Genomic DNA, 24,212 nt, shown 5'->3' with positions numbered 1-24,212 from the left:
TTGCAGCGCGGTTTTGATACAATGACTTGCTTCGGCGGCGAGCGAGCAACCCAAAATGGCGGCGCCAGCGTATAGCCAGTATTCAATAGCGCGGTATGCATGCAGGCAACCGTGCGAGTGCGCCGCCATATCTGTGGCCAAGCGTCTGTTGCCAAGGCGACGTTGTGCGCCCGGCCCCCAGATCAGGCACCCTTCTTCTCCCCCATGCTACAGTGTACTAGAAGGGCAAGGTGTGTCGTTTTAGGGGCCGGGGAGGGGGGTCCCTTTTGCGATGAAAATTCCTGCTGAGGAACTCCTGTTGTAAGCAGCGCCCCTGGCGGCAGCGGCGGCCGCCGCGGTCGCTGCTTCCCGTGTGTTGCTCGCTGCTCGCTGTGCGAGCTCTGATCGAGCGTTCTGGTGGGTGCAGTTAAAATGCAGTGCCGTGCTTTCTGAACCATTTTCTTTGCATTTCACGAACTATGCACTTATCTTGAGCGATTTGCGTGGAAGATTGCTTTGACTAAGTTTCAATGTAGGGATAACCGCCTCGCGGCCCGACTACGGGCGTTGTGATTACGCCAGCCCGGCAATAAAGTGAGACGTCGTGAAATTGCCGTACTCGATCGCCAACGCGCGCCGACAGCGTACGCGTCGACCGGGAGGAGTGTTTGATTAGCGCGGGTTGTGCCGGAGGAAAAGTAGACAATAGATGAGGACGCAGGAGTAGAAGTGAAAGTGGAACGGGGAGCGAAAATAATATGCAAAGGCAGGAAGCGGTGGCGGGATGAAGCTTAGAACCGCGAGGGGTGTGTGAGAGTTCGGGCTGCGAGACGGGCCGCGCGCCGGAGAGCGAGTACGGCAATTTCCGCGCGCCTTATTTTTGTTGCCGCGTTTCAAGAGTATGGCTAGCGTCACTAAATAGTGACGCTAAGTATGGCAGGGATATCACGACGGCGGCAGTCGGATATTCACATGTGCAGTAGCTGTGGCGCATTGCATGGTTGGTCGCCAGTCTTGGGTAGGGGGGCGGGGGAGGAGGGGTAATTTCACGACACCTGCAAGGCGCCAGCCATGGCAAGGCTCGAAAAATCGCTAAAGTCGAAAACTTTTTCACACCGCTCAATTATATATGGCTGCTATAGGCGATATGTCTTTGTCCCCCTTTGTCTCTAAACGTTTTTTTCGGGAGGCCACGAATATTTTGAAATGTAGAGTACACAAGGAAAAGTCCGTTATAGACAGCTGATAATGTCTCCGTTTGAATCCTTAGCTCCCAGTATGCGCGGAACGTTCAAATTTACGCTGAATGGTTAACTTACGCGGGGTACACGCTGTAATATGGTGTCCCACGCCGACATCGTTGAGATAGCTGTGCACAAATGAGCTGATCATGCGGACGACGAGGAGCCCTCGGATGTTCCTGCAACGGCAAAAAGAACCAACATGCTGCGCAAGCTTTGCTACGAAGTTGAATGTAGCGACGGCGACCAACATGCGATGCATTCAGCAGCTCGAGAACGCTTTTCTGGGAATAGTTGCGAACGAGAAGTAGACCGAGCACCACGCGGTTCTTTCTTCCTTAATAGCAAAAATGGTTTTTCCTGCGAATTATTTTGTCTGTATACGAAAGCTCCCTTATGCAGTAGAGCTTCTGTTACCGCAACTACAAATTTTTAGCGTTTCAATTAAATCGAAACTCCGCTTATATCAAAATTTTCCGCGGATTTTACAACATAGTGTTAACGAGGGATTACTGATTACCTTCACATCGAGAGAATTCGCTCATTTACCTAAAGAACTTTAATTCTCAGCATCAGTGCGGTACGCTTCCGCGCGTGTCATGAATTTTTCATGTTTCACGAGAGAAACCAAAGAGATGTGCTAAACGATACAACATGCGTGCATGCCTAAAAGTGAAATAAACAGCAGACAACATGTTTTCATTTGTGAACTTGGTATATTCTGTATACATACAAGGGTTCTTATCAGTGGAGACAAAGAGACAAATTTATGAGATAATAAAAGTAAATCGTATTTACAAACTAGTGTGAGGCTCATTCGAGAACTGTAACAATAGGCTCAAATCACCTGAAATAATTGACATCGTCACACGGGACCTAGTTCCAATCAAGTCATGGGAGTCTCTCTACTGTGCTCTTCCTTAACGGTACGCATTTACATTCATAAAATGCTTACACAAATAATAGCGGGAAAGACCAGCCCTTCCAAGCATGCGACCTAGTTACACCTCCTCAGCTTCAGGTGCTTCAGCTGTTCTCTTTTAGACGCTCTCTCCCGGTTCAAAGACTTGGCATAGAAGCGGAATCGTAAAAGTATATAAAACTTCACTATTGCAAGTGTTAGTTCCCGCTCATGGTCGCAACAGCCAACTTTCGGCAACTGCACGCCCTGCAAGAAGGTGGCAAGGTCTGTCATGCTTGATGCGGTGATCTTGTTGTGGCTAAAAAAGACGGTAAACGAGTCCTCCAGAGTTGTTACAAGCCTGGCAAGCTCGCCAGACAGATAAAGAAGGCCACCATGGTCAAACTCTTCAATAAACTCGTTCCGTGCATCTGACGGAGCAGATTCCCCAGGAATAGTGAGTCTTTCAGAGCAAGGTCGGCAGTCTGTCTTCTGGATCATTTTTCGGGCTACGTATCCTGCTACATATAGTAGACAAGGCGAGCTGGACTATTCTGGGTGATGTATTCATGGTCCTGCGGTGCAAACGAGTTCATGGCGTGCTCTGCATCCTCAAGATTTCCCACGTCCACCAGCTTGTCCAACTTACTGACGACATCAGGGCAGCTTTTACGGCACGTGGCGTTTGCCTCACCGAGCAACGCTGTTATAGTCTGGGCCCCTGGGGGTCACAGTTTCCTCCCTTTGGTGGCCGTGCCAAGTTGTAGAACGCTAGGACATTCAATGTCGCCAGAAACTGTGCTGGGTTTGGGTGATCGTTAGTGCCGTTGAACTGCCTGACGATTCCAAAAAGATTCTTCAGCTTGTCCTGGCTGAGCTTCGATGTGAGTACGTATTTAAAGTTGCAGTCGGTGCAGAGGTAAGCAACAAGATCTAACGTTGACTGCACAGTCACGCGGAGGCCCTCCGCCGTGTTCGCACTTAGGAACACCTTTTTTCAATCGCGGGTATGAACGAGCTCCCATTCGTTCAGAAAAATCAGAAACTCCTTCAAGTATGCGGCGTTGGCAGAGTCCGGTCTCAAACTTGTCTTTGCACAGCGTGATGTCATGATGGCGATCAACTTCGACATCCGCAAAATAAATGCTTCCGTCTCACCCGCAGGTCCATAGACCTTTTCTACTTGGCTGCGGTAAAAATATAGGCCTTTTATTACTTCTTCACTGAAGAGGCGAAGAGCTGGGCCTACCCTCATCTTCTCGAAGCCGTTCGGGTAGAGGTGCAGCCTGCTTTTGTGAGGCATGACCTTGAGTGTGACGCTGCTGCGGTCATTCTCCCATGCTTCTTTTATGAAGCCAGCATGCACGTTACCCTTCGGTGTATCGTAGCCGGTCTCTAGAAAGCCATTGCGTACGTTTTTCATCAAATGCGGGAAGTCTGAAAAAAAAATGTAAAAAGCGGCGTTCTTTAGCTGGGTGGAGGCCTTTGCACTTGATGCTTGCTGAGGAACCTGAATGCAGAAAAAAACAACAACAACAAAGTTTTATACAGCCTGTTAGAATACACCGAGTAAATAATTATGAACTCGACACATGACATCCCATTACCAACGTTACCAGCGCGAGGTGCATTGTGCTTAAACGTAACCCTAATGCCGAAAAGCTTCCACATGCTGCGATTCCAGCTGGCAGCATCGCACGTCACACCATCGACAAAAAGGCCCGCCTGCTCACAGAGTAACGTCGCCTCCAGCACAACTTTCGACAGTGCAGCCGCCTTGACGTTGCCCCTTGACGCAAATACTCCCAATATTTGCATCCACTGTCCTGGAAAATGAACACAGTAAAGCAGTATATTACAATTTAACTTAACCGCAGAAATTGATATTGTAACTTAGTTTAATTAGGCAAACGGATATATCGCACAATATCGATCCCGCATGGTGCATCGTCAGTGTATACACCATACCTGTGAAAGGCTGGAACACGACCGCCAGGCCGTGGTCAGCAAGCTCGCCTCCAGAACTCTCTTCTCCCAGCCCTCCGAGGTCGACGAATCCCTCGATGGAGCCTGCGTTTTAATCGTTTAACACGGTAAGGAACAACACTGATTGCAATTATTTGTGTGTACCTCAGAAAGACCAATGCTTTATTTCTGTTAATTGGTATGGTAAAATATATGAAGAGAACTTGCCTGATGATTTCACTTCGATGTTCTCGGAAAGTTTCATCTCGTCGAATACTATTAGCCCATGTCGGCTGAAGTCGTCCATTGTCTTTGTTTTCTCACGCAAGGCATCAAAGGTACTTGGATTGAATCCTAAGCCGCTTTTGAAATGCTGCATTGCTTTCCTTATGCAGCTGCGGCCAGGTAGAACCAAGATCTCGTGGCACCGCAAGTGCTCGTACAGCTGCGGGCTTCGCATACGCATTAGTATGCACTCGAGCAGCCAGCCATTTCGGTACTTCATACCCTTTGTAGACTTTCTCCTGGCTGCTTCAAAGCATGCTCGAACGGCGGCCTGTTGTTTAGAGGGGAGGCCTTTGATTTTATCTGAGAACTGCTTTTCCGGCAGTTGCTCATTCATCGCCTTCATCTGGCTTATGCGAATTTTTGCTTTCTTTAGCTTCGCCCTCATTTTTTTCAGGTTCCGCCGAACAGCAACTGTGTTGTTCCTAGCTTTTAATCGGTATCTTATTCGCGCAAGCTGGTTAAGAATTAGCTTTCGCTGATACTTGCAGTGAATGCAACTCGCCTGACCATCTTTGACTGTGCGAGAACACTACTTGGAAAAAAAACTTCCCGTTGAAGGATGAGCATTTGCTCGCGACCGGGTGTAGCCCTGCGCCAAGGCATAAGGCCATTCTGTTCACATCGTTGATGAGGGCTTCAGCCTCTCCTGGTGTTGCGACCTCTTTTTGTTGCGACTTTTTACCGTTCAGGTATACGGTAGCAACTGCCCTTTCATCCTGTCTTGAACCTGCCACTTCAACTCTTACCATCTTCTTGAAAGCTACTCTGCTCTCCTCTCCAGAAGCATCGGACTCACATTCGGCGTACTGGAACACATTTAGGCAGCTGGGAAGGGTGATTTTGGACCAGGACTGGGGCATTTTTAGGTTGCCGAAGGATACCCTTTGCCTTTCGGCGACCCAAGCTTCTTCACTTTCCACGTCTTGAGTTGGTTCCGCAGAATTTTCCTTTTCGAGGCGCAACCCTTTCTGTCGTTTTGCTGCCGGTAGATGCTGGTCGCACAGGTTCCTTTTTTTTCTCTTCCTAGGAAGTGCCTTCGTCATGTAGCTTGGTGCGTCAGGAAAAATCGTAGGAACGGCATCATTTGTAAGCAACGGCCGCTCTCGTTCAATTTCCACGAGCTCACCGGTCACTGTTGTTTGGAATTTCCGCTTAATAAATTGGTGTTCAAAGTGCCTCTCACAGACAACGCTGCCTGCGTCTAGTGGCCTGTCAACTCTTTTTATATTCCTGGACCACAATTCACGGCGATCGGGCTCCACGGGCACCCGAAAAAGCGACCTTTTTTCTTTGCATGATCGCAGTCCGCTGTTGCAGAGCGGCACAAAGCAAGAGCTAACCCTCTTATCCCGGCGCCTTTCCGTCATTTCGTGCACAAATCACACTCCTGAGACTTTTCTCACACACTGTGTTGAATCTCCAACGATAAAACGATGCGCGAAACGGCTGTAAGTTTCTTGCACCAGAACGACGACGCAGATACGCAGCCGCAGACGACAATAGGCCGAGGTGGCAGATCAGTTCGACAAGTATCGTCTGTTACATCGCCTGTGAGGATTTTTATACATTTATAACACTAAAGAGTCTTATATATCCATTTTATTGCATCAAGTTTCATAAAACATGTCAAATAACGGGAAAGAGCACTCTTCGGAACAATCAAAGTGAAAAGGAGCCCGCGTGTCGTCTGCTACCAACCCGCGGAGCAAGCAGGCACACCAAGCGGCACAGCGCCGGCGGGCCGTCGCCTGGGAACTCCTGTTGCAGCCAGCGCCACCTACAATTTTTCATCGCAAAAGGGACCCTCGCGTTCCATTTGTTTTCTCCCCGGACGACACACCTCTACCTTCTAGTACACCATACCCATGCCTTCATGGCGGCCATGCAGGATGCAGCCTCGGGCCGCGAGTGACCTTGGGTTCCCGTGCAATGCGTGTGCGAGTGATTCGATAGTCAGTTGTGCCGCGATAGTGTGGTGGTTAGCGATAGCGTTGGTTACACGAAAAGTCACGATTCCGCTCATGAGTGTGACAACCAAATCTGCAATTCAACCCCAGCCTCCGCGCACACCTACGAGCGAGTGCGAGTCGGTCATGGCACAAAGGTTGCAACGTGAGCGCAGTGGTCCGCTTGACAGCAGGAACTACTGCATCATTAGCAAACTGTTGCCCTCTGAACACAAAGTAATACTAGAGTGTACTAGAAGTTTTAGAGTGGCCCGACCGGCCGCCCGGAGAGGTGCTCGTTTCGCGCAGAAAATAGCGGCGGCGCTGTAGTCAACGATCATTGAAAGCGAAAGCGGCGGCTGGCCGCGCGCACGGCCGCGTGGCCGGCCGGGACAGAAAACGCTTTACGCGCGGAGCGCTGGAAATTTGTTCTGCAGGTCGTCCAATTGCTGAAATGTACTGTAGGTACAGTGGACTGTGGGTAACGAAATGAAAAATAAACGCTGCAGCTCATTTTGCGTTAGTTTTGCCTTTCCCGCTCGACAACAAGGAAAATTACGGATTTTCCTTCGGTGCAGCATTTGTAACGGATTGTAAATAAAGCAATTGCAGCGACATTTTCGATTTCCGATAATAAAGTATTTTGCGTTGAATTTCGTAATATGAACCAGTTCATGATTGTTTTATGATTGTGTCCTTATTGTGCTGCTTGAGGACATGACACGAAAAAATATAAGGACTGGGATGATAGCTTCTCAAAATAATTTTTTGGTTATTGTCTTGCAATTTACGCTCGCGCTGCAGTTATGTGGGTTAATATCATAAGTTGCGTTTGTTTTTTATTGCGTGAGTTGTTATTATAGCAGTATTTAAGCAGTGGCCCGCTTGGGGTAATTACGGGTCACTGTGGTGGCCGAACAGAAATTGACGCGCGCAAGCGAGATATCTTTTTAACTAAAAAAGGGTTAGCCCAGTGGTTAGATCAGTTGTCCCAATGACCGTCTTTCATAGAACTATTGCCGCAAAGTTCTATTAATCGCACCACCTTTCACCTGATTCGATCAAGAAAGGAGTTGAATCAAATTAACACAAATTTAATTCACAAGTATACTGAGGGGACAATTACACGCACATAAAGCAAATGCAAAACATAGATCAGAAAATATATTGACCGCGACAAAAATTAAATATAACACGTCTACTATAGAGGTAAAGGTTTAAGAACGCTAACATGGAGGTTCAAATAAACGGTACTGGAACAAATACACATTTTGCTTTCATTTTCAATACTAGCCCAGCAAATGAAATGTAACGCGGGAAATGATGCACAAAGTCTACACATGTAAAGGTTTAGGAATAACGCTAAGATGGAGATTTAAATTGACATTTTTGGCCAACGCATTTTCATAACTCGCCCTCGATCATTAGCAACGGCTGAGTTTAAGGTGTTGCTCCCACCTTCGCATGTAATCACGGAACTTGTTTAAACATTTTATGTAGAAATGAATCCGTGTCACAATGTATACAGAACCAAACCAAATTTGCTGTCAAGGTCTCACGTGCTGGTCGCAACCAACGCCGTTAAGGTGTTTGTTGTGAATAAGGGCTGCAGCACATCCATAACGCTGTCATGGTGGAGCTCCTTGTCGCTGAAGCAACTGGTAAAAACGTCCTAGAGATCGCTAATAAACTTTAAAAAATGCGCGGAAGGATTCAGAAGTACCCCCAAATTACAAGGGGTAGTAAACACAGCGGCATAGTCCCCTGACATGTAGGATTGGTCCTGCAGACTTGGCACTTCGTTTTCAGTGCACACTTCCTTACCAAGTGCCTGCATGCGACATAGCAGGTTAATAAAATAAGAAAGCCCACTAACAACAGTACAAGCATCAACGGCAGGGGTATCCCAGAAGAAGGCTTTTGGTATTTTCGTTCCAAAAAGGAACGTAAAAAAACAGTAAACTTTTTGCAGCATAGAATGTGCGCCCCGCCGCTTTTGCTTCATGCGCAGAGTCAAGAAGGGGAAGGGAAGAACATTCCTGGTGCCAGCCCGTCAAATTAATCCCTCTTTAACTCGAACTCTGCTATATCTCACAATATCTTCTCTAAACGTTTTCTCACCGTTTGTTTACCTCCCATAGGCGCTACGCATTTGCCCGCTTTATCTCCAAACGTTTTTTCGGAGGACCACGGATGTCTCGAAATACTGGCAGAGAGGACACAAGGCAAAGTCCGCTGCAGGCAGCTGATAAGGTCCCCGTTCGAATGATTACAACCACTACTCACCGAACGCGATCGTGAAGTGCAAGTTTACTCGGACTACGCGTCCCCGTTACCGGAGTTACCCGTTACGCGTCCCCGTTACCGTTAGCACAGCTGATCATGCGGACTAGGAGGAGCCTCCAGAAGTGCCTACAACGGCAGAAACAACATACATGCTGCGTCTGATTTGTAACAAGGTAGAATGTAGCGGTGGCGACCACCAATTCATGCGATGCGTTAATAATTCTCGGGTGCGATTTTCTGGGATGCAGATGCGAACGCGCGAGCGCAACACAGTTCTTTCTTCTGCAATAAAAAAAATTCTTTTTCCTGCAAATTATTTTGCCTGTATTACGAAATCTCCCCTGTGCAATAGTGCTTTTGTTAGCAGCACTAGCTGTTATTTCAGGGACCTGGCTACAAATTTTCTGCATTTGACTTTACTCGAAACTCCGCGCTTATCTGAAAATTTTCAGGTAATTTTACGACTTTGAGTTAACGAGAGATTACTGTATATCAACAATTAACGTTTTCAGAAAGCGCATAAAAATGAGAAAGTATCGTTGTGCGGGGGGGGGGGGGGGAGGGGGGAGGTCGGTAATTTTATGGCGGGTCGTACTAGTTTAAAGTTTGCTCAAGCGGAGTCATAACGTTTCTGCGTCTACTTTCTAAGCCAGCTGACAAAAGGCGCAGGTTCGATTCCCGGCCACGGTGGCTGCTTTTGTGATGGAGGATAAAAGCGAAAAACGCCCGTGTCTTCGAGATTTCGGCGCACGTTGAAGATCCCCAGGTGGTCAGAATTAATCCGGAGCCCTCCAGTACCGCTTGCCTCATCGCCTGTGTAGCGCGGGCGCGTTAAACCTCATAATCCAAAATAAATCAGCTTCGCAAGCGCGAAACACCGCAGCGAGCAACGAAAATATTGCCGCGTGCAGGCTGGGAGCTAGTGCTGGGGAGCGCCGGCTGTTCAGTTGTTGACGACAGCAGCGCCGCCGCTATACCGGTTTTATTTTCTGCGCCAAAGTCGACCCAGCGGAGCAATGGGAGAGGCCGCCGCTCGGGCCACTCTAAAACTTCTAGTACACTGTAGTAATACCTCGACGCCAAGTGTACTTGAGTGCAGCACAGTACGATCTACCTACCGCCAGACGCGTATGAAGTAGCCGCCGCAGATCGGCTGATTGCCAGCCGCCGCGCTCTGACGTCAGACGGGAGTTGTTTTGCTGGGTGTGAAACATTTAGCGCACGAGAAAGCCAGCGCTAAATCTGTGTACGCGTGAACCATTTCTCCAAAGAAAGTATTCGGTTTCTGTACTCAACCACGTATTAGAGGGCACCTACCATACAAAGTCGTGGATGCGGTGCGCGTGCACTTGGGTCGACATCCGCGGTGGCAGCCAAATGCAGCGTCGGACTTATGCCGTTCGCCGCCGCGGTTTCATCCTCCGCGGATTCGAAGTGCTCGAGGGTAGGAAGAGCGCCACCACTTAATGTGAGTGCGAATAATATTATACCTGTTGACGCCACTACCGATAATCGGTCTGAAACGCAGCAGACGACGTGCGCTGGTGTTTCGTTTTTCTTCTTCTTCGAGATGCGGGCGCAAAGAGCATGCGCTGGCACGGTGGCCACCGACATGGCGGTTTTCAGTGTTGCCAGGCGGAGAAATCTCCCGCTAAACTTTTCATTGAATACCGCCTATACGTGTCGCCACCCTGTACGGCGGACGCGTGAATCAAGGGACCCTAGGCTGCAGGGCGGTCTGTGATGTCATTGCGGACCACAAAAACACACGATTTAGAGGGGAAATCAAACTTTTAACTTGAATTGATTAATTTCCCGGTGAACAAAGCGTCGTTTGCATTCGGACAAGCGCTGGGGGCACTATAAAACACGAAATCTTTCGAATAACACAAGCCTCACACTGGAAGCTGCTGGAAGTTCATAGTCTGGCAGGGAAAGTTTTTTAAGCGTACACTCACCTGAAGTGTGTCCCAGAAGAATTACAACAAAACATTTTCCCGAAGCCGCGTGTGTCCGAGCTGGGAGCCATAAGTTGCACACCTCTTTCTTGAGACGACGCCACTTCTGCCACCTTGACTAAATTCTGAAGGCGTCATATCACCAATACAATGTTCACACTAAAATCGCTACAGTGAATGAGAAGCCACCGCTGAGAGCGCAACGAACTTTCCAGTTTTCTTTCACACACACTACCAGCGTTATCGCTGCTGACAGTAAACCTACTGTAGTCGCTGGCACAGCTAACGACAGACGTCGACACGGAAGGACGGTTTCAGTTAAATATAATACCACAAAAGAGGAAACGGTTTGAAACACAGCTAGAGCGCATTCCCGGTGCAACACGGCTTCCTGGCATGGAGGCTTCCCGGCATTCACTGCACCCCAGATTTGAAAATTTGAAAATAGTCAGTAAGTTGCATCTCAATTTCTTCCACATTTAAATTTAAAAAAGATTTGCAAACTAATTGCAGAATTCATAATAATTTTGTACGGCTTTATTAGCAAAACCTACTCTTCTTTTTGTGTGGGGTCCTAAAAAACACCGCCTTCACGATATTCCCTTCCCCACGCATAAGCTTCGGAAATCTGCCACAGCTTCGCACTTGTTTTGTTGTGTAAAGCAGCCGCCTGTGGCGCTAGTATCTTACCCCCTTTTTGGCGCGGTTGTTTGAATGTGGAATAACGAGCTGCAATGATTGATAGCGGTTCTAATCAGGAGACGCTGTTGAGACTGGATTTTGCCCTACCTGATAAGCATCCGTGTAAGTGTGACGCCGGCATTCAACGAAAGATTTATGCCGGTGTGTAGTCAGTTCGTTAGCAGCATCGTGCGAGTATATCAGTGCTTTGCTATAAAACAAAAAAACTTTGCTATAAAATGTGTCAACATTATACCAACGCTGCCTATTTGAAGATGAAACAAGGGTACATATAGACGTTCAGTTTGTTTTAAGGAATAAAGAGTTTTCGCGCCTGAAAGTGGATCAGCTTGAGAAAGCAGCTTGTCTCGAATAAAACGAACAGCGACTGCTTTCGTACGGGTACGCCGTTGCAGCGCAGCGCGTAAGGTGAAATATACTTTGCAAAATGTTTGTGTGGGCGTGTGTGTAGAGAAGGGGAAGCACTCGGCACTACCTCTGCACCAGGCCAGAATTCTTACGCAATATGCATACGTGTCGAACAATTTCAGAGCTTGCCTATTGGCCACTATTGCAAAACGCATCTAACATGCTCAAAATAAGGCAAAATTATTTTATAGAGCACCGCCCAGGCCTAAGCGACGCGCAGGCGGAGATTTGGAAGAATAATTGTGCGGTAAGTCGGCAAGCTGTACGCCAATTCACTCCGTACGCGTGCGAGCGAGTACATGTGATAGCAATCACTTACCCCCTACCTACATGCAGAGCGCCGATATCGATTTTAGGCTACTGTTTCGCGATTCCAGTGCTTTGGGGACGTAATGATTTGGAGTAGATGCACCTAGCACTGAAGGTATCAGCCAAAAGATTGCGTGCAAATGCCTCCTACGTGCAAATCACCGAGATTCTAACTGCGCTGGCGCTGCGCTCCTCTCACGACAAAAGCAAACGTGCAGCGAACTTTCGCAAAGGCGTAGCGACGACTTGAGCAATACGTAGCGGTGCGCGTAGTTTGTCAAAGCATGCATCCTGGGATCCAAAGCAAGCGCAATGCCTGAGAGCCTGAGACGCCACAGCAGGACTGCTTTCAAATGGGCGCCGCCATTTTGGCTACAGCAACAGTGGAAGTGACGTCGGTGACATCACGATGCTGGGGCGCTATTTAGGGGGGGGGGTCGGCCTGGTCTCTTACGGGATATGGTTTGGGAATACGCTGCCGGGCGCTTACGGAAGGGGGTGTGGTTTGACCTCTAGCGCGCAAGGGCAAAACTGGTCACCCCGCGAATACTGCTCGAGGTAGCGTAGAGTAAAAACCAAAACCAAAACGCTTAGACGAGCCACGGCATAAGGGAATAAGTGCTTTGTACGACAGATAGTGTCGCCTTGTCGCTGAAACTGACCAAGATCAAGCAGCCGCAACCTTCACTCCCACATGTTCAGCCACACAAGCGTAGATGGCGTCTGTTATTTGTGTGTCAGGGCAATTTAAAACCATCTTGGCTAACCTTCGGTAACTGGAAAGCAGAAATTGTAAACGCAGCAACTCCCTTCTAAAACGCTCATTCGGCGTCAAAGTAACGCTATCGCGTCCAACATGTCACTGCAACTTTTTCTGATGCAAAAATAACTGTCGGACGGTCTTCTTCATCCTGATCGATAGCAACGTGGTGTTGGAATTGCGCCTAACTTCATTAGCTTGGGCAGACGTTAGTGGGACTTCTTCTGTGGAAATAACAATGGGACACGCGGCGTTATCACGCGCATTTGGAGGCTGCTGTGAGCGGCCTCTGATTCTGATGCGCATGCTTCCGTTCCATCACCTATGTGACGCCCGGCCGCCGGTAATGGCCGCGTATCTTCACGAGCTGTTTGCGTCGCGCGCATTCACGCTTGAAACGCAGTATATTTGCATGTCGCACTCTTTTTATTGGCCCTGTTGGATGGCCTTATTTTTACGCCGTCGAAAATTTGAGTGCAGTTGGCCTTTAGGGAAAAGCTTCAGTATAACAAGCAGCGGGACTGCATGCTTTGTTAGGCAAGCGGATGTTGGATTAGCAGCAACGATGTTGTTTTAGCCCACTCCCTCCTCTGCTTCGTTTTAAGTGGATTGTCTTCGTCGTACGCAATCCCAGAAGGCTACTTCTTCACTAAACGTCCAACGGGTAGTCAGCTTCCCGAGCTAGTACTCTTTGTGATGAAAAAAGGAAAAAAAAAACCTGTGGTTGCCGCATAGTGCAACTTGTCACCGACCACCACCGAGTCAAAATGAAGATGCTGGACCAGGGCACTCTGGCGTTTGAAGTAGAACCCCCGTGCGACTGTAACAAACCTGTACTCCTAAGTTTCGACTCACGCGATGTGCTGAAGAATGAAGAACGCACGCTCATGACGTAGGACCTAAGGGGAAAATTTAGGTATCTTACCTAAAGTATGTGTATGACCTGCAGGAGAACCTGACGGTGAAACCAGTCCGTTATCTACACCGAAAGCCCGTCCATACGAATAATATCGAAAAGATGAACGTGAGAAGGACCATTCAAGTTCTGCCTCCGGCTGTGACCGCTGCCTTGTAACACCTAAAAGAACAAGCCAGGCACACATGCAGCCCATTGTTCGCAACTGCAGGCCACACCATCACATTCATCAGGAACTTCTATCAGGGGTTCATACTTCTGGACATGAGCAATACAACCCGGCACCTGCGCCAAAAGTTCCCCGATGTCCGGCACTACGGCGATGCTGACTATGACAGGCTTGAGTGGCTGGAGGTTACCATGCCTATGTACTTGGAAGATGTTAAAAGAAGTTGCGGCGATCCAAGCGAGTTCCTCACGAAGGAGACGTATGAGGAATTTTCTATCACCACCTACTCTAGTGTTTCCTGCATAAGGTACCTTCTGAAAACCGATAGCTTCCTGTTCGTGCATATACCGAATAGAGAAACGGAGCGAGAGCCCGTTGTCTTACCAATTGAGCTACGAGCACACGCAGATACAGGGGAGACAGACGGTGTATTCACCGAGCACAGCTGTGGGTTTACCCCCTGCGTTCTCGCTGAATGCCACGTGATAGCGTCACGCGACCTCTCGCGCCTCTGTGCGCTCCGTCCACGGCACGTGTGGCGGCCGTGTGCACCAGTGGTTTGTCCAGGTAGACCTCGAAAAGTTTGGAATCGTGTGCAATACCGATACCAAACAACCGACTACCATACGTGGAATGTGCTTTGAGTTAACTTTCACGAATAATATAACTGCTCTGAAAACGCAAAGTCTGAGTGCGTATCACACCGGTCATCAGTCCGTTCTGAACATTGTGCTGAAGTGAAATAATAAATAACGTGTTACAGGTACAGTGTAACGTGTGAATAACGCAACCGGGCCGTAGGCACCCGTGGTAGGTGGTGTATAAAGCGTCGCTTTCGAAACGCCCTCCACAGGGTGAATTGGCCCGCACCTTTTTGGAACGCAGTGCATAACGCAGAAAAGTCTTGCGAAAAGAAATATGCTCGGTTGTGGAATGCAGGCACAGAATTGTTTACAAAATCCCGCAGTCTTGTCAGGACGTTGCATTGACGATCGCCTGCGTGACTACGAGAACTTTCTCAAAGGGTCATGCTGGCATTCAGCTTGCTGTGCATTGGAAAAAAAAAAGAAGAAAGGGCACGCGTGACCCACGAGGCTTTCTGTATCGCACAATGCTGCGACGAGTGTATTCGTATGCCCAGTGTCTCGCGTGAACGGAAAAGGGATCGCATATCTTTCGAATTGATACGGGTTTCCTACCATCATTGTGTGCTTTAAGAATTCGTACAGCACCGTCGCCTTCTTCTATTTGTTATTTATTGTTGCGTAGATTTGACTCTTTCGTACAAAGGTTGCGCCCTAATGCAATAAAAAAGATGTGGTTGATAGTCAGTGCACATGTTTGTCTCCTCCTTTCCCGTGTCCCGTCTTCGGGCTGTTGTAATCGCTTAGTTCGTTTTTTTTATTTTGCCACCCTCTGATTGGCTAGGTAGCGCACAAAATAGGCGTCGCTGAAGGAACGACGGGCATTGTGTTGCTGGAACTACGTGCGTCGCCTCCCTTCTTGGGCAAGCCGGCGGTCGTCCAGGCAGCTGGTGGCAGCGGTGGCGACGGAAGGGAGCGTATACGTCGGCGTTGGTCTTGGCGTCGGATTTGGTGAGAGCACGGTTTTATTATTATTATTATTAGAGTACCCTCAGGGCCTTTACGGCGTTACAGAGGGGGTGGGTACAGTTCATGAAAACAGGTAACAGTGTAGAAGTACAGGCAGTATGTAAACACAAGCATATTTCCGGAAACCAGGTTACTGCATTACATGTACAGAAAGTGCATTCTTGAATGATGCCGGATCTTCAATGGACACAATGTGGTGGGGAAGGTAGTTCCATTCCTCAGAAATTTTGGGGAGAAATGAATCTGAGAATGCGTTGGTGCGGCCAGATGGAACGTTGTTGCCTTGAACGGATGGTAGATGCGGGATGATATGTACGTGGGTCGTGAGAAAAGGTCGCGTCTTATAGATGGGTTATGGAAATAGATTTTGTGAAACAGAGAGAGTCGTGAAATTTTTCTGCGATGGTGCAAGCTTGGTAGAACAGGTTATTTTTCATTAGTGAAACACTGGAGGTACGGGAGTAGTCGGAAAGTATAAATCGAGCTGAGCGGTTTTGTACAGATTCCAGAAGAGAAATTAGGTTTTGTTGTGCAGGGTCTCAGATTGCCGAGGCATACTCTAGTTTAAGGCGAATTAGTGTCCGATAAAGTGTTAACCTGAGGAGGGATGGATCATGAGACAAATTACGGCGAATATATCCTAAGGAACGGTTTGCGCTGCTGCAGACATAATTAATGTGTGTGTGCCATGTTAAGTCATTGCTGATATGAACACCAAGATACTTGTAGGATGTAACGTATTCGAGAGCGGCTCCAGTAATTTTGTAATTAAAGGGCTGCTGGGAATAACGTTTGCGCGTAATGGTCATGCTTTTGCATTTGTTTGTGTTAAGTATCATGTGCCATTTGCTGCACCATTTAGAGACAGTGTCGAGGTCGGGGTGTAAATTAAAAGTGTCCGTTCGGTCACAAATTTCGCGAAATTACGCAATCATCAGCGAATAATTTTATGGAGGAATTTATATCATTAGGAAGGTCGTTAATAAATATTAAAAATAGCAGAGGACCTAACTCCGAACCCTGTGGTACACCGGATTTAACATCAGTAGGGGGAGAATTGCATTCGTTAGCAGTAACGAATTAGGTGCGATTGGTCAAAAAGCATTCTATCCACTTAAACACATTAGGATCAATGTTTAGGGTACTGAGCTAAAGAAGTAATAATTGATGAGACACTTTGCCAAACGCTTTTTGAAAATCTACAAAGATGCAGTCTACAGATGAACCGCGATCCAGAGCTGATGCAAAGTCGGGTGTGAATGTTAGAAGCTGAGTTTCGCATGAGTAATTTTTCCGAAAGCCATGTTGAAATGGGCTGAAAAAGGAGTTGGATTCCAGGAATGATAGAAAGTTAGAATAAATGACGTGCTCTAAAAGTTTACAGGAAATAGACGTTAACGATATTAGGCAGTTTTAGCATATCGTTACCGTGTTTGCGTTACCGTTTACCGTGTTGCCGGAAGCGCTGGCGACGGTGAAGCCTGTGCCGGTAAGTTGCCGTTCGCGGCAACTCTCGCGCTGCGCAGTCTTCTCCCGCAAACACGGTAAACGGTAACGTAAACACGGTAACGATATGCTAAAACTGCCTATTGGCCGGTAATTTAAAGGAGAGCTTTGGATACCGGATTTGAAAACAGGGACGACCTTCCCCACCTTCCAATATATTGGCACAGCACATCACTGAAGGGATTGAAAAAAGATGTGTGGCAGGATTATTGACGAATAAACTTCGGTGTTTTTTAAGAGCTTGGGATTAATTTCGTCTACGCCACAACTGGAAGGTTTAAGGTCATGAATCCGCTTCATAATTCCAACAGGATCGACTACAATAGGATCCATAGGAAAAAAGTTGTAATCGCATAATTGCGGCACAACATCCGCAGGACAATTTGAAAACGACTTGGCGAATACTTGATTCAGAACGCGACAACATTCGTCACTGCGCATGACCTGGTTGTCAGCATATCTAAGAGATATAAGTTCTCTTTTATTAGGTCTAATTGTCTTCCAAAACATTTTTGGGTTACTTTGGAGAAGCGAGGGGAGAGTGTTTGTAAAAAAGACGTCCTTTGCTTTTTTTTATGGCTGCATGATAAGCGTCGGAAATATTTTTGTAAGCAAAACAGCGGGATGTCTCATTTTTGCGTTTGGCTACACGAAATGAGCGTTTCTTTAGGTTTTGCAGTCGTTTTAGATCAGATGTGAACCAAGGTGAGCGTTGCTTGCCAGAAATAACAACTAAAGGAATATATTTGTTAGTCAAAAACGTAACTCTTTCTTTAAACAAGTGCCAACTGTGTTCAACCGTGCGATCAAAGAAGCCTACCATGTAGGCATCGATAAAACATTCTAGTTCTGTATTAATTGAAGCGTAGTCTCCTTTGGCGTAATTTCTTATTGCTTTGCTGTGTGTTAGCCGGCGCGAAACCTCAGCTTCTAAGGTAAAATGAATGAAACAATGAGCGCTTAAACCAGGAAGGAAAATTAGGAGTCGCACAAGATCTGGAACATTTCTCAGGACCAGGGGGTGGCGCTGCGATCGCCGGAGGGAGCGGACGTGTCTCGTTGCAGCTCCTGCAATTGTGACGATTAATGCAGCGTAATTGCCAGCTACGAAAGTTTATTTGGTACCAAAGTGAGCGGTACGGTACGGGGAACCGGCCGATACTACCATCGACCAAGTGGTACGTGAACTTTCACCGTTTTCTGGACTTTGAAAGTTCGCCATGTGCACGCCGAGCTAAGCCTTAGGCCTAGCTCACGAGTACGGCCCCCGGGGGCACTCTCCCCGGAGCCAGGCCTAACGACGCGTACGACCAAGATGGCGTCATCACCGGCGATGGAGGTGTGCGAGGCCAAGGAACCCGAGACCATGCCGGCAACTACCGTCGGCAACTTCGAAGGAAGAACGTGCGTTCAAGTAGGAGGCCGCGACGCGACGCCCGGCGAGTCGAGCGGATGGATCGCGGCGAGCAGAAGAATGCGTAAAACCAAGGACCAGCAAGGTGAGCGACCAACTCTCGCCTCGGAACGACAATCGAGACCTAAAGAGCGGGCTAACTTCACCAAGCCCGTTACGGAAAACATTAAGAGAGCTGCCCGTATGCCGGCAACGATACCCAGGGAAGACCACAAGATTGTAATTAGACCGAGGGGAGGCCTAAACATGGCCAAGATCGAGACCTCGGTTGTCACGGGCGCGATCATGGCGGCCGCAGGTACGGTGAGGGAACACGAAGGGGAAGATACGGTGTGCGTCAACGCGGCGCAGAACATTCTAGTAGTTAGCACCCCAAGCGAGGAAAGAGCCGAAGTGTACGCCAGAGTCAAGACCATAGAATTCGGAAACATGGAGTACGAAGTCTATGCATACCGAACCGCGCCCGAAGGGACGGTCAAAGGAGTAATTAGAGGCATTGCGATCGACGAAACACCAGAGGACATTAACGAAGCAATTGTGACGAAGTACAATCCGCTAGCGCTTGAAGCGCACAGAATCGGAAACTCTACGGCAGTCATCGTCCTCTTCGAAGGACATAGGGTACCCAGATACGTGAAATATAGAGCGGCGTTGATAAAATGTGGACTCTACAGAAAACACCACGAAGTATGCCGATGCTGCGGCAAAGTTGGACATCGAATTGATGTTTGCCCGACCCCGGAAGCCAGAGTATGTTTCGCTTGTGGAATAGCTAACCCTAACGCGGAACACGAAGGAGTGTGTAAGCCCCGATGCAAATTATGCGGGGGTGCGCACCCGACGGGAGACAGGGTGTGCAAAAACAAGTTCAAGGTGCCCTTCGTAGTTACGAAGCGGCGATGGGAACGAAGGACAGGGTTAGAACAACAACAGCTGCAGAAGACAAAGCCACAAAAGACGTCAGACTTCCCGCACCTGCAGGCAAGCAAGGAGAGAAGCGAGAGTAGACGGCGCAGTACCAGCTGTGGAAGAAATGCTAGCCGACAGGAGCCCCCGCCACCGCCGCAGCGCGAAGGAAAGCTGACGTGGTCGGGCGCAGTGAATTGAGCCAAAGCAGAGGAAGTGCCTAGGGGCAAACAGCAACAACAACGAAGCGAAGAAAAGCTCACGAGAAAGGAAGTCTACGACATGATCAGGGAAAGCAGCGAACGGATGCTCAAAATGATAGACGATAAGATCGACAAGCTAATTGAGGCACTGAGGTCCAACCTCCAACCGATGGCTCAGACCCAAACGCAAAAACAGGAGCAAGCCGCCCCAGAGATACCAGCACCGATGAGGAAGGAGGAAACAGCCGTCACCGAAGAAGAAGCCACGAAGAGCAACATCGAGAGCGACGAAGAACACCCCACGGAACCCAGCAACAAGAAAAGGATAATCGAAAACACCAAGGAAAGAAGACTCATGGCACGTCTCGACCGCATGGACAGGGAGCGCGAACAGCTAGCAAAAACGACGAAGGATAAGTTTAGCAAGATGGAGAAAACGCTGCAGGATCTTCAGAGCGGAATGAGGCAGATGCAAACCCAATTGCAAACATTCATGCAGAGCATGGAATCCCAAACGCAAGCGTTCATGCAAAACGTGGAGACCCAGATCAACACTAAATTGCAACAATTATGGACCCAACAACACCAAGTACAAGGACCAAGCCAGACCGAAAGACAGTAAAAGACCAGAAGCCGGACAGGGACCTCCTAATCTGGCAATGGAACTGTAATGGTTACCAAAGTAAAAGGGCAACGATAATACAACACCTAGAAGGGATAGACAGGAAACCAGACATCTTCATGCTTCAAGAAACGCACTGCATAGAAACACCAAAACTACCAGGGTACAGAGCACACGCCAAAGCTGCAAAGACGCTGAGCGAAAACAAGACGGGAGCACACAGGCCTATCGGCGGGGTGTGCACGTTCGTCCGTAAGGGCATCGTCTTCGTCGAGCACGAGCTGAACACCGGCAACTGGACCGACAGCTGCGCGGTGGAGGTGATCATTGGGAGGAGGACGAAGACAAGCACACTCGCCGTAAACGTGTACAGCAGTCCGAGGCACAGGAAACAGAAGTTTCGCACGCTCATGCAGAAAGCGCTAAGAACGATAAAAAAAGGAACGGTAGTAATCGGGGGCGACTTTAATGCACCACACTACGATTGGGGCTACGACAAGACCACCGAAAAAGGAAGAGACTTAATGCAAGACGCGACGGACGCAGGGTTAATACTGATCACGAACCCTGAGACCCCAACGAGAACGGGCACATCGGTCGCCAGAGACACCACCCCGGACCTGACGTTCGTAAGGATCGAAGGCAGAGGGGACGCGACATGGAAGAACACCAAGATCGATCTCGGCAGCGACCACATGATCATAGAGATACGAGTCCCACTCGGAAACGACACAAGCCAAGAGAAAAAAAAACACAAATACACGAACTGGGAAGAGTTTCGCCGCCACCTCCCAACTCAGCACGAGAAAATAGAGGACATAGACGCGTGGGCAAAAGCGATCGTGGAAGCAACCGAGGAAGCAACGATTGAGATAGAGACAGACGGAAACGTACACACGATGGATAGCCGACTGGCCCACCTCATCGAAGCAAAGGAAGCCTTAAAAAGAAAATGGAACCAACAACGTACGAACAGAAAGCTCAGAAAAAAGATCGCCGAAATTACCAGAGAGATAGAAAAACACAGCAGGGAGCTCGGCAAACAACAGTGGGAACAGACATGCAGGGAGGCGGACGGACAACTCCACATGGGTAGAACGTGGAGACTGCTCCGACACCTCTTGGACGAAACCCAAACCAAGGGCGAACAGCAGCATAAACTCGGCAAAATCATCCACAAGGCGATCGCGAAGGACGGGGAGGACGAGGTGAAGAGAAAACTCGACGCCAAATACCTCCCGGTTTCCCCGAAAGAAAAACACCCAGAATATCAGGGAACGGAAAACGCCGAAATAGACCGGGACATTGAAGAATGGGAGGTACGAAACGTCATGCAAGACCTCAATAGAAGATCGGCGGCGGGACCCGACCGAGTAAGCAACAAGGCACTACGAAACCTCAACGACGCAACGGTCGCGGCACTGACGGAGTACTTCAACAAATGTTGGAGGGCCGGAAAGCTACCGCGCCGATGGAAGGAAGCCAAAACGATTCTAATACCGAAGCCGGGCAAACCACCCGGCGTCGAGAACCTAAGACCGATATCGCTGACGTCGTGTGTAGGCAAACTGCTCGAACACGTACTCATGAACAGGTGGCAACACTACCTCGAAGAAGCAGAACTATACCCGGACTCGCTCATCGGGTTTCGGAGTAAGCTAGGGACCCAAGACGCTATGCTACAGCTCAAGAGAGAGATCGTAGACTACGACATCAACACCAACGACAACAGAGCAATACTGGGCTTGGACCTGCAGAGTGCCTTCGATAAAGTTCGGCACTCGGCGATCCTTGCCCAGGTATCGCGCCTGAATCTGGGAAAAAGATCGTACAACTACATCAGAGACTTCCTTACCGACCGCACAACCCGAATCTGCGCGGGAGACCTACAACTACCAGAGAAGACACTAGGCAGCGAGGGAACGCCGCAGGGAGCGGTAATCTCACCGCTGCTCTTTAACCTAGTAATGATCGGGGTCGCCAACCGACTGAAGAGCGTCGAAGGGGTACGACATACAGTCTACGCCGACGACGTAACGCTATGGGTCACCGGCGGAAGCGACGGCCACATCGAGAGCAAACTACAAGAAGCACTGGAAGCAGTAGAAGACCAGCTGAGGGGCTCGGGACTGGTATGCTCCCCCGCAAAGTCGGAACTCCTAGTGATCCCGCCCAAGGGAGCGAGGCGCAACAAGCAGCCAACCAAAGACGGCGACAATATAACAGTAAGAACACAGGGGGGACTCACCATTCCCCAAGTAAGCAGGATCAGAGTCCTAGGAATGCTCATCGAACGCAGCAGGGTCAACGGAGAGACGGTCTCCAAACTCGACGCCAAGACCGGCGCGGCGATGCGACTCATAAGAAGAGTGTCGAGCAGAAGAGGTGGGATGAAAGAGGAACGACTCGTAAGACTCGTTCAATCCTTCGTGGTCAGCCACGTCGCATACGTCGCCGCCTTTCACAATTGGCGGCAGTGCGAGCGGAAGAAAGTCGACGCGATGCTGCGCAAGGCATACAAGTCGGCGTTGGGGCTCCTAGGAGGCACGAGCACGCAGAAGCTCGAAGCCCTCGGACTCCACAACAGCCTGGAGGAAATAGCGGAAGCCCAGCAGACGGCGCAGTTCACAAGACTATCGGAAACCAAGACCGGCAGAGAAATACTACGACAACTAGGCGTCAGCGTCAGAGAAGATCTGCAGACGGGGGAGCAGATACCGCGGGAGACGAGCAAACGCATCGTCGTAAGCGCGATCCCACGGAACATGAACCCAACGTTCAACAAGGAAAGAAGGCAAGCACGGGCTAAAGCGCTGATAGCACTTCACTCAAACGACGAAGGGGCGGTATTCGTGGACGCGGCCAGCTACAAAAACATCAACGGCGTCTTCAGCGTCAGCGTGGTCGAAGCCAAGACCGGCGAGACCAGGCTTGCGGCAAGTGTGAAGACCAAGTCGCCGAACCAAGCCGAGGAAGTGGCGGTGGCACTCGCCATCGCGGACCCAAGAACAAAGACGGTGCTGTGTGATTCGCGAACGGCAGTGCGCAATTTTGCGAAGAACCGGGTGAGCTGTGCGGCCGCGCGTATTCTACGCAAGGCCGAAACCAACAGCGACAACGGCGGTGTGGTAATTAAGTGGTTCCCCGCACATGCGGGCGAAGGGGTGGCGAGCTCGCTGGGGCTCGCCAACCACAACGAGACGGCCAACGCCGTGGCGCGAGGATTAGCCGGCCGTGCCACGGGAACGGCGGTCGCCGACGAAGTGGATCGCCCCGACAAGGACACCATGACCAGTTACAGCGAGGTGATCTCATGGTATAGACTAGGAAGACGAACGATGGCCCTGCCTCACCCCGGACTGACTAGGGAAGAGGCGGTTGTGCTCCGTCAACTGCAGACAAACTCAGTGATTACCCCAGTGCTAGCCAAGCACCTGTGGCCGGAGGTTTACGTGACTGATGTGTGCAGACTGTGCGGGAAAGAGCGGGCCACGCTGGCCCACATCCTAAAAGACTGCATAAGCGCGAACAATGCCAACAATGCCGACGTTCTCCCGCCCCACATAGAGGAGGCGAAGAGATCCAACGACTATGGCGTGCAACGCAAGGCCGTCCAGCAGATTCTAGCGGCGGTCGAGAGGCAGCGACCGGACGGGCCGGAGGCAGAAAGGGGGAACCCGAGTACGCCGAAGACCACCGGGAGCGACTCTCGCCGCTAAGAAGACGTCCGGCCTCGTCGACCCAAGACTCCATCCGAAGAGGGTGGGGTAGGGGTTACTGCAGGAAGCTTAATAAAGTTGTTCTCTCTCTCTCTCTCTCAGGACCAGATCTAGTATGTTAGCGGACGTCGGACCCACTCTGGTTGGTTTGTCAACTAGCTGAGTCAAATTAAAGTCGAGACACATGTTAAAAAATGTAGTACTATCTCCTGACAGATTACTGTAAGCAGAGCAAGGCACTGACCAGTTTATTTTGGGTAAGTTAAAGTCCCCGAGCAAGAACAACGGCGCATGTGGAAATTTTAAGACCAGATTGTTAAGAACGTCATGTATTTTGTCACAAAAGTCAGGTGTAACTGTAGGTGTAGGTGAAGGATCCTCAATGGATTCTTCATAAACGT

General features: G+C 49.3%; 2 protein-coding genes across 2 annotated transcripts; one reads left to right on the top strand and one right to left on the bottom strand.

The window, feature by feature from the left end:
* Nucleotides 1–1,367: 1,367 nt before the first annotated feature.
* LOC144172494 (uncharacterized) lies at nucleotides 1,368–18,272 on the bottom strand. The gene is made up of 5 exons (XM_077701187.1): nucleotides 18,204–18,272; nucleotides 10,565–10,670; nucleotides 4,090–4,191; nucleotides 3,738–3,947; nucleotides 1,368–1,399 (listed from the first exon to the last, which is right to left on the bottom strand). The coding sequence occupies exons 1-5, from the start codon at nucleotides 18,270–18,272 to the stop codon at nucleotides 1,368–1,370; spliced, it is 519 nt and encodes a 172-aa protein (XP_077557313.1).
* A 2,687-nt stretch (nucleotides 18,273–20,959) lies between these two features.
* LOC144172515 (uncharacterized) lies at nucleotides 20,960–23,891 on the top strand. Its single transcript, XM_077701200.1, has one exon. It carries the CDS (start codon nucleotides 20,992–20,994, stop codon nucleotides 23,809–23,811), a length of 2,820 nt encoding a protein of 939 aa, XP_077557326.1. The 5' UTR covers nucleotides 20,960–20,991; the 3' UTR covers nucleotides 23,812–23,891.
* Nucleotides 23,892–24,212: the final 321 nt, after the last annotated feature.

The sequence above is a fragment of the Haemaphysalis longicornis genome, unplaced genomic scaffold (genome assembly GCF_048455015.1).
Source record: "Haemaphysalis longicornis isolate Haplotype H1 unplaced genomic scaffold, Haemaphysalis longicornis Haplotype H1 scaffold_23, whole genome shotgun sequence".
In the NCBI taxonomy this organism is placed as follows: Eukaryota; Metazoa; Arthropoda; class Arachnida; order Ixodida; family Ixodidae; genus Haemaphysalis; species Haemaphysalis longicornis.
Note: the sequence above shows the minus strand (reverse complement) of the source record. Positions and strands in the feature narration are given on the sequence as shown.